Source organism: Mobula birostris, chromosome 2, assembly GCF_030028105.1.
Source record: "Mobula birostris isolate sMobBir1 chromosome 2, sMobBir1.hap1, whole genome shotgun sequence".
In the NCBI taxonomy this organism is placed as follows: Eukaryota; Metazoa; Chordata; class Chondrichthyes; order Myliobatiformes; family Myliobatidae; genus Mobula; species Mobula birostris.
In genome coordinates, this window is record NC_092371.1 from 149,044,941 (window position 1) to 149,060,111 (window position 15,171).

The window sequence follows — 15,171 nt, forward strand, 5'->3', positions numbered from 1 at the left end:
TTCTTGAATAGTGTTGATATACATGTGAAAAAAAATTGAGAACTCTTTCTCATTCGGATGTAAGAATCTCCAAATTTCTGAGATTCCAGAGTCAGTCATAAAAGAGTTAATAAGGGTAGCCGATTTGTTCGGAAGTACTTGATTGAACTTGGATCTATCCATCAAAGGATTTAACCAATTCTTTAAAGAAAGCTGATGCAAGAAAAATGGGGAGATTTTGACAAAGATAGCGAAACCTAGAAAGGTTTCACATGTCTGAGCTGGTATGTTCTTGTTGATTTCATTGTTTTTTTTGAGAATTTTGAAAATAAAGTATTTTTAAAAAAGTTTGCAAAGGAACATCTAAACAAGTCTGATGCATTTTGGAAACAAGTCCTGTGGACTGATGAAGTTAAAATAGAACTTTTTGGCTGCAATGAGCAAAGGTATGTTTGGAGAAAAAAGGGTGCAGAATTTCATGAAAAGAACACCTCTCCAACTGTTAAGCACGGAGGTGGATCGATCATGCTTTGGGCTTGTGTTGCAGCCAGTGGCACGGGGAACATTTCACTGGTAGAGAGAAGAATGAATTCAATTAAATACCAGCAAATTCTGGAAGCAAACATCACACCATCTGTTTAAAAATAAAAGCTGAAGATGAAAAGAGGATGGCTTCTACAACAGGATAATGAACCTAAACACACCTCAAAATCCACAATAGACTACCTCAAGAGGCGCAAGCTGAAGGTTTTGCCATGGCCCTCACAGTCCCCTGACCTAAACATCATTGAGAATCTGTGGATAGACCTCAAAGAGCAGTGCATGCAAGACGGCCCAGGAATCTCACAGAACTAGAAGCCTTTTGCAAGGAAGAATGGGCGAAACCCCCCCAAACAAGAATTGAAAGACTCTTAGCTGGCTACAGAAAGCGTTTACAAGCTGTGATACTTGCCAAATGGGGTGTTACTAAGTACTGACCATGCAGGGTGCCCAAACTTTTGCTTCGGGCCCTTTTCCTTTTTTGTTATTTTGAAATTGTAAAAGATGGAAATAAAAAAAAGTAATCTTGCATAAAATATTAAAGAAATGTGTCATCTTTAACTTTATGCCTTTTGGAAATCAGGTCATCTTTTACTCGCTTAGTTTCACAGCAACAGAAATTTTGACTGGGGTGCCCAAACCTTTGCATGCCACTGTATGAAGAAATAGTGTTAGCTTACTTTCTGAAACTTAATGACATATTTTTTCTAAAATGAGAATTAAATTGTGCCACATAATGTGGGCTGTTGCAATTGCCTCTCCAAGAGATGAGACTGGATGCTGAGTTATTCTCACCATAATGTCGTATTTGCAAAACGTACTGGCTGTTCCCTTGTCCTATGGGAAAGAAGAGCATACATTATTTTATTTATTTCGGTTGCCTGGAAAATAAGCAATAACTTTTATCTCTTTACACCTCTGACAAATGTCTGTGTTTGTTATTTAATGAATTATTTTGAAATTTAAGTGCTTGCTGTGCAGGAAAATGAGGATTTCATATTGTGCCACAAGAATCCCTATACTACAACATGAATGATTTGACATCTTTTTTATGTGTGTTTTGGTAAAGAACATGGTGTGGATTAATGCCAAGCCCTTGCTACTCTTTGAATAGTGGGGATTTGGTCTTTAACTTCCATTAGGCCAAATCAGTCCATAGTTTGATTTGAAAGTATATAGATCAGTGTTGTCCCAACTTCCTGTTCTGTCAGGAGCAAAGCTCTGTCATGCTGAGCTGGGAGCCTGGATATACACCATAAGCATGCTCTCATCTTTATGCCAGCTAGTTATTCATAGCATGCTCTCATCTTTATGCCAGCTAGTTATTCATTTTGGATTAATGATTGAAAACGTAAGAGCTTGAAGGGTGCTCTATGTTATTCAATACTTTTGTTCATTTATTTAAAGCTTAATTATTGATCTTTTGAAAATGGTTCTTTTTAAAATTATTTCTATTTCCACTTTTTAATTGGCTTTGATTTTAAGAGACATCTATATGGAGCTTAAAAAAAGCTTTTGACAACACGAGCTATTGGGCCTGATTGCTGCACACAGGAATAGCAGGAAGTGGTCCAGATGATGTGTGGTGTGGCTGAGTCTGTTCACTCTCACTCAAATCTCATTGCTCATATGTAGTCATAACACGTAGATGTAACAAAACACATTGATGAGGGTAAAGAGGTGGATGTAGTGTATATGGATTTCAGTAAGGCATTTGATAAGGTTCCCGTGTGAGACTCATTCAGAAAGTAACGAAGCATGGGATCCAAGGAGACATTGTCTTGTGGATCCAGAACTGGCTTGCCCACAGAAGGCAAAGGATAATTGTAGATGGTTCGTATTCTGCATGGAGGTCGGTGACCAGTGATGTTCCTCAGAGATCTGTTCTGGGACCCCTCCTCTTTGTGATTTATATAAATGACCTGGATGAGGGAGTAGAAGGGTGGGTTAGTAAGTTTGCTGATAACACAAAAGTTGGAGTTGTTGTGGATGGTCTGGAGGGTTGTCAGAGGTTACAGCATGACATTGATAAGATGCAGAACTGGGCTGAGAAGTGGCAGATGGAGTTCAACCCAAATAACTGCAGAGTGGTTCATTTTGATAGGTCCGCTTTGAAGACAGAATATAATATTAATGGTAAGACTTGGCAAAGTGGAGGATCAGTGAGATCTCGAGGTCCATGTCCATTGGACGTTCAAATCTGCTGCGCAGGTTGATAGTGTCGTTAAGAAGGTGTATGGTGTGTTGGCCTTCATCAGCTGTGGGACTGAGTTGAAGAACCGTGAGATAATGTTACAGCTATATAAGACCTTAGTTAGATCCCACTTGGAATACTGTGTTCAGATCTGGTCACCTTATTACAGGAAGGATGTGGATACTATGGACAGAGTACAGAGGAGATATACAAAAATGTTGCCTGGATTGGAGAACCTGTCTTATGAGAATAGGTTGAGTGAACTTGGCCTTTTCTCCTTGGAATGATGGAGGATAAGAGGTGTATAAGATGATGAGAGGCATTGATCATGTGGATAGCCAGAGGCTTTTTCCCAGAGCTGCAATGGCTAACACGAGGAGGCATAGTTTTAAGGCGCTTGGAAGTAGGTACAAGGGGAATGTCAGAGGTAAGTTTTTCACACAGAGAGTGGTGGGTCCATGGAATGCATTGCCAGCAAAGGTGGTAGAGGCAGATACGATAAGGTCTTTTAAGAGACTCTTACATGGGTACATGGAGCTCAGAAAAATAGAGGGCTATGCGGTAGGGAAATTCTGGGCAGTTTCTAGAGTAGGTTACGTGATCAGCACAACATTGTGGCTGAAGAGCCTGCAATGTGCTGTAGGTTTCTATGTTTCTAACTAGTTTGTATTAATCCACGTATGGTTTGGCTTGCTCAGGGCAGGGATAGTGTAATAGGGAAATCCTGGTCTGGATAAACTGGACTATTTACAGTTTAGAAGTAATAGATGTATTTTATTCATCTGGTGCTTAGCACCTTCTAATTAATTAGATGTTGTATTGTTAACGTCCCCAACTTCAAGTACACACACAACCATGCAATGGATATCTAGGACCTGTAGTGCAAGCCAATCAAGTCATTGTTTGTTCTAATTGCGTGTTTCACGGGTACCACAAACAAGTGGTATTTTCTCTTGGATATTCATATTTTCTATTTTGTTCTATCAATACTTGTGTTTATAGGGATGGATTTGACACTACAGGCCAGCCTTTCTCAACCTTTATGCCCTGGAGGAACCCTTGAAATAATTTTCAGGTCTCAGGGAACCCCTGCATAAAAATTATTATATTTACAGCTCACGGTATGTTAGTATGATCAGTAAGTTGTAGATATAACAATCCAAAAATAATTGTCAATGCTGGTTTGAGTAGATAATGAAATATTAGCCAACCTTTCTTAGAAAATAATAGGTTTCAATAGGTACATTTAATGTCAGAGAAATGTATACAATATACATCTTGAAATTCTTTTTCTTTGCAAACATCCACATAAACAGAGGAGTCCCCCTGAATGACAGTTAAATGTTAGAACCCCAAAGCCCCCCCTGCTTCCCCCTCCCATGCATAAGCAGCAACAAAGCACCGACCCCCCCCGACCAGCAAAAACAGCATTTGCACCCTTCACCAAGCACTCAAGCGTGCAGCAAAGCATCGATAAAGACACAAACTTGCAGTACCCCAAAGACTACTCGTTTACCCGGTAGTTAAACATACGACAACCTATCTGTCTTCCTAATAAGGGGAAAAGATGTGTCCCTGTTTCACAATGAGAGGGGAGACATAACAAACCAACTTGCCAATTTATGGTGTTAAAAGTCTGTTGCATTGCTTTTTCTGAGCTCTGTGCCCAAAAGAACTTAGCTAATGAGTAGTTAAGATAAGCTTACCTTTGTTGAACTTAATCTCTCTCTTTCCCTTTCATAAATTTTAAAAACTCATAAGGCAAGCATAATAAATTTCTTTTAAATAACGGCTTAAGCAAAAATGGGTTTAAATTTTTCTAAAAGTAGGCTCGGTAGATTTAATTTAAATAAAGGTTGTAACCTGATTGTAATAACTCCATTTATAACATGAAAATTTATTGACAATTTTGAAGCAGTGTGTGAGAATGTCAGAATTTTGGTTTATAAGAGAAACAAAACTTCTCATGGAGCCAAGCATTGATAGAGCACCATCAATACAGATGCCAACACTGCTTCTCCAAGACAGACCTTTTGTTGAATTGAATTGACTTTATTTCTTACATCCTTCACGTACATGAGTAAAAATCTGTGTATCACGTCTCCGTCTAAATGTGCAATGTGCAATCACATTAATTTATAATAATTTATAACAAATAGAACAGTAAATGTAACATAGACATACATTCAAATCAGCATGAGTTAATCAGTCTGATGGTCTGGTGGAAGAAGCTGTCCTGGAGCCTGTTGGTCCTGGCTTTTGTGCTGTGGTACTGTTTCCCGCATGGTAGCAGCTGGAACAGATTATGGTTGGGTTTGGGATTATGGTTGGATCCTTCAGGCCCTTTTTTCACACCTGTCTTCGTAAATGTCCTGAATCATGGGACGTTCACTGCAGATGTGCTGGGCTGTCCGCACCACTCTGAAGAATTCTGCAATTAAGGCAGGTCAGTTCCCATAAAAGACAGTGATGCAGCTAGTCAGGATGCTCTCAATTGTGCCCTACAGGAAGTTCTTGGGATTTGGGGGCCCCATACCAAACTTCCTGAACCATCTGTGTTGAGAGTCAGAGGGGTGGAGGTGAGGGAGCCCACTGTTACCACCTGCCGGCGATCTGACAAGATGTACACAATCCAGCTGCACAAGGCTCAGGTCTCTGAGCTTCCTGATGAGCCTGGATGGAATTATCGTATTGAATGCTGAACTGTAGGCCAAGTACAGCATTCTCACATAAGCGCCCTTCTTCTCTAGATGTGTAAGAACAGTATTTAGAGCAGTGGCTTTTGCGTTGTCTCTTGATTGGTTGTGTCGGTAGGCGAATTGTAGGGGTCCAGCATGCTGCAGATGTAGTCCTTGACCAGCCTCTCAAAGCATTTGCTTATTTTTGAGGTGAGTGCAACCAGATGCCAGTCGTTCAGTCATGTTACGTTGGTCTTTTTTGTTACAGTGGATAATTTGAAGCACTCTACACTGGGGGAGAGAGAGATTAAAAAATCTGTGAGCACACCTGCCAGTTGTGTTGCACTCATCCTCAGCCTACCATCCTGCCCTCCACAGCAAAGCACTCACCATCAGCCTACCGTTCTCCACTCCGTCCATTACAGTGCCCACCAATTATCAACAGCCTCCCCTATACCTATCTTGCATCAAAAACTGAGAGTGGACTCAACCAAGTGAATATGGTCCCACTGCGCACTGCTGTACTGGGGTGAGAGACCTGTAACAAGATTGCTCAGACACTGCTCACCGCTGCGAGCGCTAACATTGCGCAATGCACAAAGTTTAAAAAAAAATGTTTATTTTCCTTATCACAACCTTTTGCAGAACCCCTAGCAACCTCTTGTGGAACCCTGGGTTCCGTGGAACCTCAGTTAAAAAGCTCTGCTATAGGCATTTTGTAGCCTCTAGGAATGTATCTTGAACAGAAATTGGTATCCTAACTTGATGATAGTGCTAGTCTACCAAAAATGTACTGATAAGACCAAGTTTCCTTAAATTAAGCAAACCAATTATATTTTATGTTTCAAACTTACGAGTGACACACATGACAACTTCAATATTCTGAGATGCTCTTTAGGCTCCATTAGCTCAAATGAAAAGGGACAAATTTCTACCCCCTTTATTATTTATTTTTGTAATCTGTTTTTTTTTCCAAAAAGCTGTGCAGCTTGCAAACAAGCAGGAAAAAAATAATAATTGGAGGCACATTGGATCCTGTGACTGAAGAAAAACTCAAGTTAATTGAAAAGGAAGTTCAGGAACAAGAAACTATTATTCGAGGCTACCATCAGGTATTTGGTGTTGCTTTGTCTTCTGTTTGAATGATGAATTGGTGATTTGTTTGTGTTCTTATGGAAAAGTTATACGGTTAAAATTATTGAAATCTTTCTTTGCTTTAACTTGATTATCAAAGTCTTGCTTATTTAGCTTGCAAAACTGATCTTTTGCTGTAGCTGTTATGTTGTACTCCTAATCGGTCAGAATTTTTAAAATCCTTTTCTAATTGTTTGTTTTGAATTTTACATTACACATTACACAAATTTGGTCATTGCTTTTACTTTCCCATTGATATTTTGGGTTTTTTTTGCACATTGCTTGTCCATCCTGGTTGGTGTGGTCTTTCATTGATTCTATCGTATTTCTTATATTTACTGTGATTGGAGTACTTCATCCATAATCGATTTCCTTACCGGGAAACTGCAGGCAGATTGTATCGGTAATAACATCTCCTCTCCACTGCCAATCAACACAGTCATGCCTCAAGAATGTATGTTTAGCTCACTGCTCCTACTCTCTACACTCATGACTGTGACTAAGCACAGGACAAACCCCATCTATAAATTCACAGATGACACCACTGTTGTTCGTAGAATGTCAGATGGCAAAGAGGAGAAATAATTGAGTAATATAACAACAACTTCACATTCAGTGTCAGCAAGACTAAGTAGTTGATTATGGACTTCAGGAAGGGGAAGTTGAGAGAACACTCTCCATTTGCCATTGAGAGGCCAGAGGTCATGTTCCTTGGTGTCAACATCTCTGCAGATCTATCCTGGGCCCAAAACTTTGATGCACTAAACTAGAAGGAACACTAGTGACTCTACTTCATTAGGAATTTGAGGAGACTTTGGTGTATTACCAGACACTTACAAATTTCTATTAATGTACGGTGAAGAGCATTCTGATCAGTTGCATCAGAGCCTGGTATGGGTCGCAAGAGGGTTGTAGATTCTACCAGCTCCATCACAGGCACAATCCTCCCTACCACTGAAGAAATCTTCAAGAAGCAGTGTCTCAAGAAGGCAGCATCTGTCATTAAGGATCCTCACCATCTAGGACATGCCGTCCTCTCATTACTATCATCATGGAAGAGTTACAGGAGCCTGAAGACTCGTCCTCAGTGATTCAAAAATAGGTCCTTCTTCTCTGCCATCAAATTTCTGAACAGCCCATTAACCTATGAACACTACCTAGTTATTCTTTTCTACACCATTTTTTAAAATTGATCATTTTACATCTTTGTATTATGCTGCTGCCACCAGACAACAAACTTTATGTTGTTTAAGTTATTAATAACATATCTGATTCTGATACACCGCTGGCAAAATCATCAGCATCTGGGTGTCTGCCAGTCTTCTACTGGGAACTATGGAAGGCTTTTATTGCTGGCTTTTCATTGCTTCCTTCCTGTTGTGCCTTTTATGCTGTAATCTGTGTGCACCTTTTTATGTTTTTGTTTTATTATCATCTCCTTTTGCCATCCATTCTGTATTTTGCCAAGTAATTTGACTATCCTCCACTGCATGGCTTGTCTTTGTTTCTTCTCACAATTTGCCTTAACTCCAGAATTGTTTCTAGAGAACTGCCTTTCTCTATTGTTTGCTCCTGATTATTTCCAGTCAGAAATATTAACTCTATTTTTGCCTTTCCGCATGTTCTGTCTGATTTTGAATGTTTTCAGCATCTTCCATTTTAAGTTTTGATTTCCAACATCTGCAATATTTTGCTTTGACTTGTAGTCTATATGTGCGGCTCTTTCAATGGGTAACCATCTAAGAGCGAACTCAATATTTCTTGCTGTAAAATTAATCTGTTTCGCTAGCTCATTTAAGAATATTTATTATTTCAGGAAAATGAAAGACTTTACACACAGGTGAAAGAGCTTCAGATGGTTAATAAAAGAAATGAAGAGAAGATGTTCACAGAATCCCGTCACTTGATGACTGAAATACGACAATTGAAGTAAGACTTTAAATTGTTTTCTAAAAACTACAAGTCTACATCGGTGTTCCTAATTTAATACAGTCATTGATAACCACGTATTGTAAAATTTTATTTGGATAATGCCAAATACTTTTATGAAATATCTCATTCCTAAACATGGTTGATACTGAGGACATATAGGCACAATTTTAGAATCAGAATCAGGTTTATTATCACAGACACGTGTCATGAAATTGTTAACTTAGCAGCAGCAGTTCAATGCAATACATAATATGGAAGAAGAAGAAAAATAAGTCAATTTACAATATTACATGTATTGAATAGATTAAAATCGTGCAAAAAACAAAAATAATTGTATATTAAAAAAGTGAGCTAAAATGGACGGGTTCAACGTCCATTTAGGAAACGGATGGCAGAGGGGAAGAAGTTGTTCCTAAGTTGCTGAGTGTGTGCTTTCAGGCTTCTGTACCTCCTGCCTGATGGTAGCAGTGAGAAAAGAATATGCCCTGCGAGCTGGAGGTCCTTAATAATGGACACAGCCTTTCTGAGACACCGCTTGTTAAAGATGTCCTGGGTACTTTGTAGGTTAGTACCCAAGATGGAGCTGACTAAATTTACAACCCTCTGCAGCTTCACAGTGCATGATTCCACCATTGCCATCCCCTCCCTCCCCCCACCCTACCACTACCGATGAAATCTTCATGTGCCTTTGAGTGTACTAACACATTTTAAATTGTCACTAGTTACAAAAATAGATTTAACTGTATTTAAAATGTTTGAGGTCAGATGTGGATTTTTTTTGTTTTGCTTTTTTTTAATTAGAGAGCAGATGAAGAATACTAATATGAAGCAAGCATCAATCCATGATATACAGTCATCTGAGGAAATTAAAAATCAGAATATTGCTGACTTGCTTTCGCAGTTGAAGGCATCACAGGTAAGTAGTTACCATGAAGCTTATCTATTTAAAGTGTAAGGCTAGTGCTTTATTTATAACATTCAAATTGCATGAAATAATCTGGTGCTCTCAGTTTTTAATTTTTTCACATTATTTAATAATTAATAAACCATTGCTCTACTAGCTCTGAACATCCATATGGCAGTTGAACACCAAAGTAGCAATAGAAAGCAGCTACTGAAATTTACAGTGGAGAGAATATTCCTTAATCAGTCAAATGGTACCCAAGCCATTTGATGGAAATGCCAAAAATCATACTCCAAACAAGGATGGGCATAATTTGTACATCAGATTTCCATCCATTAGAGTCAGGTAGTAATGCATTCTTTACCTTTTGGATTTATATGTTGTATAAATGACCTCCAATCAATGTTGATGTAAAAGAGCAGTAAAACTGTAGTAACTGATCTTCTGTATCATTACGTCATTCTGTATATGAAAATGGGCAGTTTTTTATCTATTGATGCAAAATTAATATACACTTAATCTTCAGACTATTTAAAAAATTCATTTATATTTCAATCTTTTGCAAAACAAATTGAAAAGAAGTGAAAATGTAAAAGAAACTGACACAATTTTGATTTTCTTGCACAGTGGAATGTGATAAAAATTTTAGTTTAACATTATTTAATCTACGAACAGTATATTTTATAGTGCATTAAGTGTCACTATGAATGATTTCAATAAAATGATCTGAAAAAGCAATGGAACCAGTTACAAAGGAAGAGGCTTAACTCTGAGATACATACCATAAGATATGGGAGCAGAATTAGGCCACTTGACCCATCGAGTCTACTCCGCCATTTCATTACTGCTGATCCAATTTTCCTCTCAGCCCCAATCTTGTGCTTTCTCCCCGTATCCCTTTATGCCCTGAGTAATCAAGAATGTATCAACCTCTGCCTTAAATATACTTAAAGACTTGGCTTTCACAGTTGTCTGTGGCAAAGAATTCCACAGATTCAGCACTCTTTGGCTAAAGAAACATGTGCTCATCTCTTTTCTAAAAGTCACCCCTATATTTTGAGACTGTGTCATCTAGTCTTAGACTCTTCCACCATAGGAAACATCCTTTTTACATCCATTCTATCAAGGCCTTTCACCATTCAATGGGTTTCAATGAGGTCACCCCACATTCTTCTGAATTCCAGTGAATACAGGCCCAAAGCCACCAAACGCTTTTCATATGACAATGTATCTCCATTTTTTCATAGAAATGTGTATCCAAAAAAAAAAGAAATTTCTTTTCACACCAAATAGTCAAATGTTCACGTGAATTGCCTTAATAATTTGAAATGGTGTATAAGAGGGCAGTTTGTCTCTGAACAGCTGAGTAATTTGCATTTCAACCCCTACTTAAATTTACCATTGGACAACTTTAATAATAGGACATGTTATAAAATTATTTAAAGCTCTCTCACTATTCTTCTCTGCCACCTTTTTAAGAATCCAGTTGTTTTTCATTGTACATGTTGTGGATAATTTTGACTTAATGTACTCCTTTTGTTTTTGTTAACCCAGCATTTTGTTTCCTTGCATAACAGGAAACATAAATAAACCTCCGAATTAGTTTTATTTCTGTTCTGTCACCCACTCATAACTCACTACTCATCGTTGGCAATGTGTCTTACTTGATTGTAACAACTTAATCACTTTCTTGAATCAGAATCAAGGTTATTATCACTGATATATAGTATTGTGCAAAAGTCTTAGGCACGTGTTAAAAAAAAAATTCTGTAAAGCAAAGATGCTTTCAAAAATAATGAAAAATTTCTAAATATCAAAACAATCACTATAAAGAACAGTAACCAGTAGAAAGCTAAACCAAATCATTATTTGGTGTGACTTTTAAAACTGTGTCAATTCTCTTAGATACACTGTTGTGCAGTTTTATAAGAAAATAGTCTAGTCATTTCAAGCATCTTTGAGAACTTGCCACACAGCCCTTTTACAGATTTTGGCTGTCTGGCTTGCTTCTGACTCTCCAGGTAATCCCGGACAGACTTGATGATGTTGAGATCAGGTCTCTGTGGAGGCTGTGTCATCTGTTGCAGAACTCCTTGTTCTTCTTCTTGTTCTTTTCACTGAAGGTAGTTCTTTATGACCTTGGCCGTGTGTTAAGGTCATTTTTCTGCTGCAGAATGAAGTTGGGACCAATCAGCCACCTTCCTAATAGTACTGTGTGATGGAAAAGAATCTACTTGTACTTCTCAGCATTAATTCTGACCGGATCACCAACAATATTTGTGGAAATGTAGTCCTAGACCTGTAGGAAACCTCCGCTGTGCTTCACTGTTGGCTGCAGACACTCATCCATGTAGTACTTTCCAGTTCTACAGATAAACTGCTTCTTTTTGAGCTCAAATTTTCAAATTTTGACTCGTCAGTCCAGAGCACTTGCTGCATTATTCAGCACCCCATCCTTATACAAGTTTGTATTTTTGTGTGTAGATGCTGCTGTCGGCTTTGTTTCCACTTCAGAAGAATGGCTTTTTTTCTTTTTCAATCTTTTTATTAATTTCATGAAATGAAAACATAAAGCAAAAATATAAGTGGTAGGAGATACATTGTTACACTTAAAATGACAAAGCTCCCAATCGTGTAGAATAACAATGAATAATACAAAGCAAAAAAAAACTGAAGAAAAATCATGAAAAAGAAAAAAAGCAAACCCCATTTCAAAAAAAAACTAAAATAAACAGAATTAGGCAACTAAACTAAAAGACTTGGGCAATACTAACAACTTGAAAATGGGAAAAAAGAAAACCTTAGTGTCGACGACTCCATTCCTCTCAACCAACAGTACAGAGAAATAAAACAAGTTTGGAAATTGTCAAATTACATCAAATGAAAATGCTGAATGAATGGCCTCCAAGTTTTTTCAAATCTAGTAGAAGGGTCATAAACTGCACTTCTAATTTTTTCCAAATTCAAACATACCATAGATTGTGAAAACCAATGAAATACAATAGGAGGGTTAATCTCTTTCCAAATAAGAACGGCTTTTTTTAAATTAATTTTTTATGCATTTCTACAAGAAACTGCAGAGAGAAAACCCTACAACAAAATGGAGATTTATACAGTGCGAAACAAACAAATAATTGATAACAATAAGAAAAAAAACACCTAAAAGAGAATTATGTAAAATTAGTATCCACCCTAACCTCCCACTGAAAAGGAAAAACCCAGGCCAACCATTTTGCATATAAAAGACAAAAAAATCAATCAGAGCATTCAACCTCAGAGAACTGTAAATATATATAGGAAAAAAAGAAAGTATAATGCCATCTACCAAAAGTATAATGTAATTCACAACAAAAGAAAACAGTTAACTTACAAAAAAAAAGCTGAAAGTAAGGGATTGTAGCATACAAAAAAAAGGATAAACTTACCCTAAAGAAGAATTATGAAAATATTCAAGAAAAGGTCCCCCACACCTTATGAAACTTTATGTCCGAATTGAGAAGTGAATAATTAATCTTTTTGAGGTCTAAACAGGCCATAATATCACTAAGCCATTGAGTGTGAGTGGGTGGGGTGGCATCTTTCCACCAAAGGAGAACCAACCATCTAGCCAAGAGAGAGGAAAAAGATAGTCGGACTCGAGTGCAAATTTACATCACCCAAGGTGCCAAAAAGAGCAACCAGAGAGTTAGGTTCTAAATGGCAATTAAGAATATGAGATAGGGTTGAAAAAACTCTCCAGAATTTCTCTAGACTAGGACATGTCCAATACGTATGAATAAGGGAAGCCTCAGCCCCTCTACATTTATCACAGACAGAACTGATGCCAGGATAAAACTGCGATAATTTGGTTTTAGACATGTGAGCCCTGTGTACAACCTTAAACTGCAAAAGGCAGTGGCGAGCACATAGAGAGGTTGAGTTGACTAAGTTAAGAATTAAATCCCAAACCACATCAGATAAGGAGATATTTAGATCTTGTTCTCAGGTAGTTCTAATTTTATCGGAAGGGGCCGCCTCAAAATCACTAACTTATCCTGAATAGCAGAAACTAAGCCTTTACCCAATGGATTGATGCAAAGAAACAAATCCAGAACATTTTTCTCGGCTATCTCAGGAAAGTTTGATATCAAAGGGTTAATGAAATGTCGAATTTGAAGATATCTAAAGAAATGAGTATTAAGTAGATAAAACTTTACAGACAATTGTTGAAAAGTTGCAAAACGATTATCTATGAAAAGATCTTCAAAGCGCCTAATACCCTTCCTGTACCAGTCATAAAATTTTGAATCCCGCATAGAAGGTAGGAAAAGATGATTGTGTAAAATAGGGCTACAGAGAGAAAAACCATGAAGACTATTAAATTTACTGAACTGAGCCCACATTCTTAAAGTATGTCTGATAGGAGGATTAACAATAAATCTCGGCAAATGACAAAGAAGTGCGGAACCGAGAAGTGCAGAAATGGAAAGATCCTTAGCCATTGCCACCCATTTTGGGCAGTCAGACTTATTATGGTAGAAAGATCAAAAAATAAGACAACAAATATTGGCTGCCCAATAATATAAACGAAAATTAGGCAAGGCCATACCACCTTCCTTTTTAGATTTTTGAAAATGAGCTTTATTAAGTCTAGGCCGTTTACCCTTCCATAGATAAGACGAAATTATAGAATCTAACCCATCGAGAAAAGCTTTAGAAATAAAAATTGGTAAAGGCTGAAATAGATACAAAAACTTAGGAAGGATATACATTTTAATAACATTAATACGACCTACAAGAGACATTGACACAGTGATCACCCTTGTCTAACTCTGTTTCGTAGAGTTTAGAAGATTGGTAAAATTTTCTCAAAAAAGATTCTTGAAGTTCCTTGTTACTGTGAATTGATTGTTAACTACTTTAAAAGGGAGGTCATGGAATACTAAAGCTTGTGCTTCTCTGTTGATTGGAAAGAGTTCACTCTTATGTAAATTAAGTTTATAACCAGAAAATTGGCTAAATTTATTAAGAAGTGAAAACATTGAGGGTGAAGGAGGTAGTCGGGTTTGATATAAAAAGTAAAAGATTGTCAGCATAAAGGGAAACTAAGCTCAACACCTCCCCTCAAAATCCCCATCACTTCAGCACAGCTACGAAATGCAACAACCATTGGCTCTATAGCCAAATCGAAGAGTAAGGGATTTAAAGGGCAACCTTGACGAGTGCCGCGTTTAAGACTGGAAGACTGGGATAGCTGAGAGTTGGTCAAAACAGAAGCGGTGGACCATGAATATAGCAATTTAATCCATGTAGTAAAACTTTGTCCAAAATCAAATTTTTCTAAAACCGCAAAAAGGTAATTCCACTCGACGCGATCGAATGCTTTCTCCACATCAAGAGAAATAACACATTCAGGAGTCCCAGTTGAGGGTGAATATAAGATATTAAATAAGTGCCGTATATTAAAAAAGGAAGGCAATTTTTGATAAAAACCAGTTTGATCTTCAGAAATAATAGAGGGTATAATGTTTTCTAATCTACGAGCCAAAACTTTAGCCAAAATTTTACGTCAACATTTAATAAAGAAATTGGCCTATATGAAGAACACTCTGTCAGATCTTTACCTTTTTTGGCTAAAAGAATGATACATGCCTCATTAAATGATGCAGGCAATTTACCATGCTTAAACGAATCAGATAGAACTAAAAATAATTGATACGAAAGCAGTGAAGAAAATGATTTATAAAATTCTGCTGAAAAGCCATCAGGTCCGGGAGATTTACCCAACTGTAATACGGAGATGGCAGATGATATTTCCTCTAATGATAATG

At 37.5% G+C, this 15,171-nt stretch overlaps 1 protein-coding gene across 5 annotated transcripts in view; it reads left to right on the forward strand.

Annotated features, from left to right (window-relative positions):
* The window catches only part of cep162 (centrosomal protein 162), a 134,007-nt gene that overhangs the window by 77,446 nt on the left and 41,390 nt on the right, over positions 1–15,171 (forward strand). For all 5 annotated transcript variants that reach the window (XM_072250260.1, XM_072250263.1, XM_072250258.1 and 2 more), the window contains 3 exons: positions 6,372–6,503; positions 8,342–8,454; positions 9,259–9,373. In XM_072250260.1, coding sequence (XP_072106361.1) covers positions 6,372–6,503; positions 8,342–8,454; positions 9,259–9,373 — 360 coding nt within the window. The remainder of the gene's footprint in view (positions 1–6,371; positions 6,504–8,341; positions 8,455–9,258; positions 9,374–15,171) is intronic.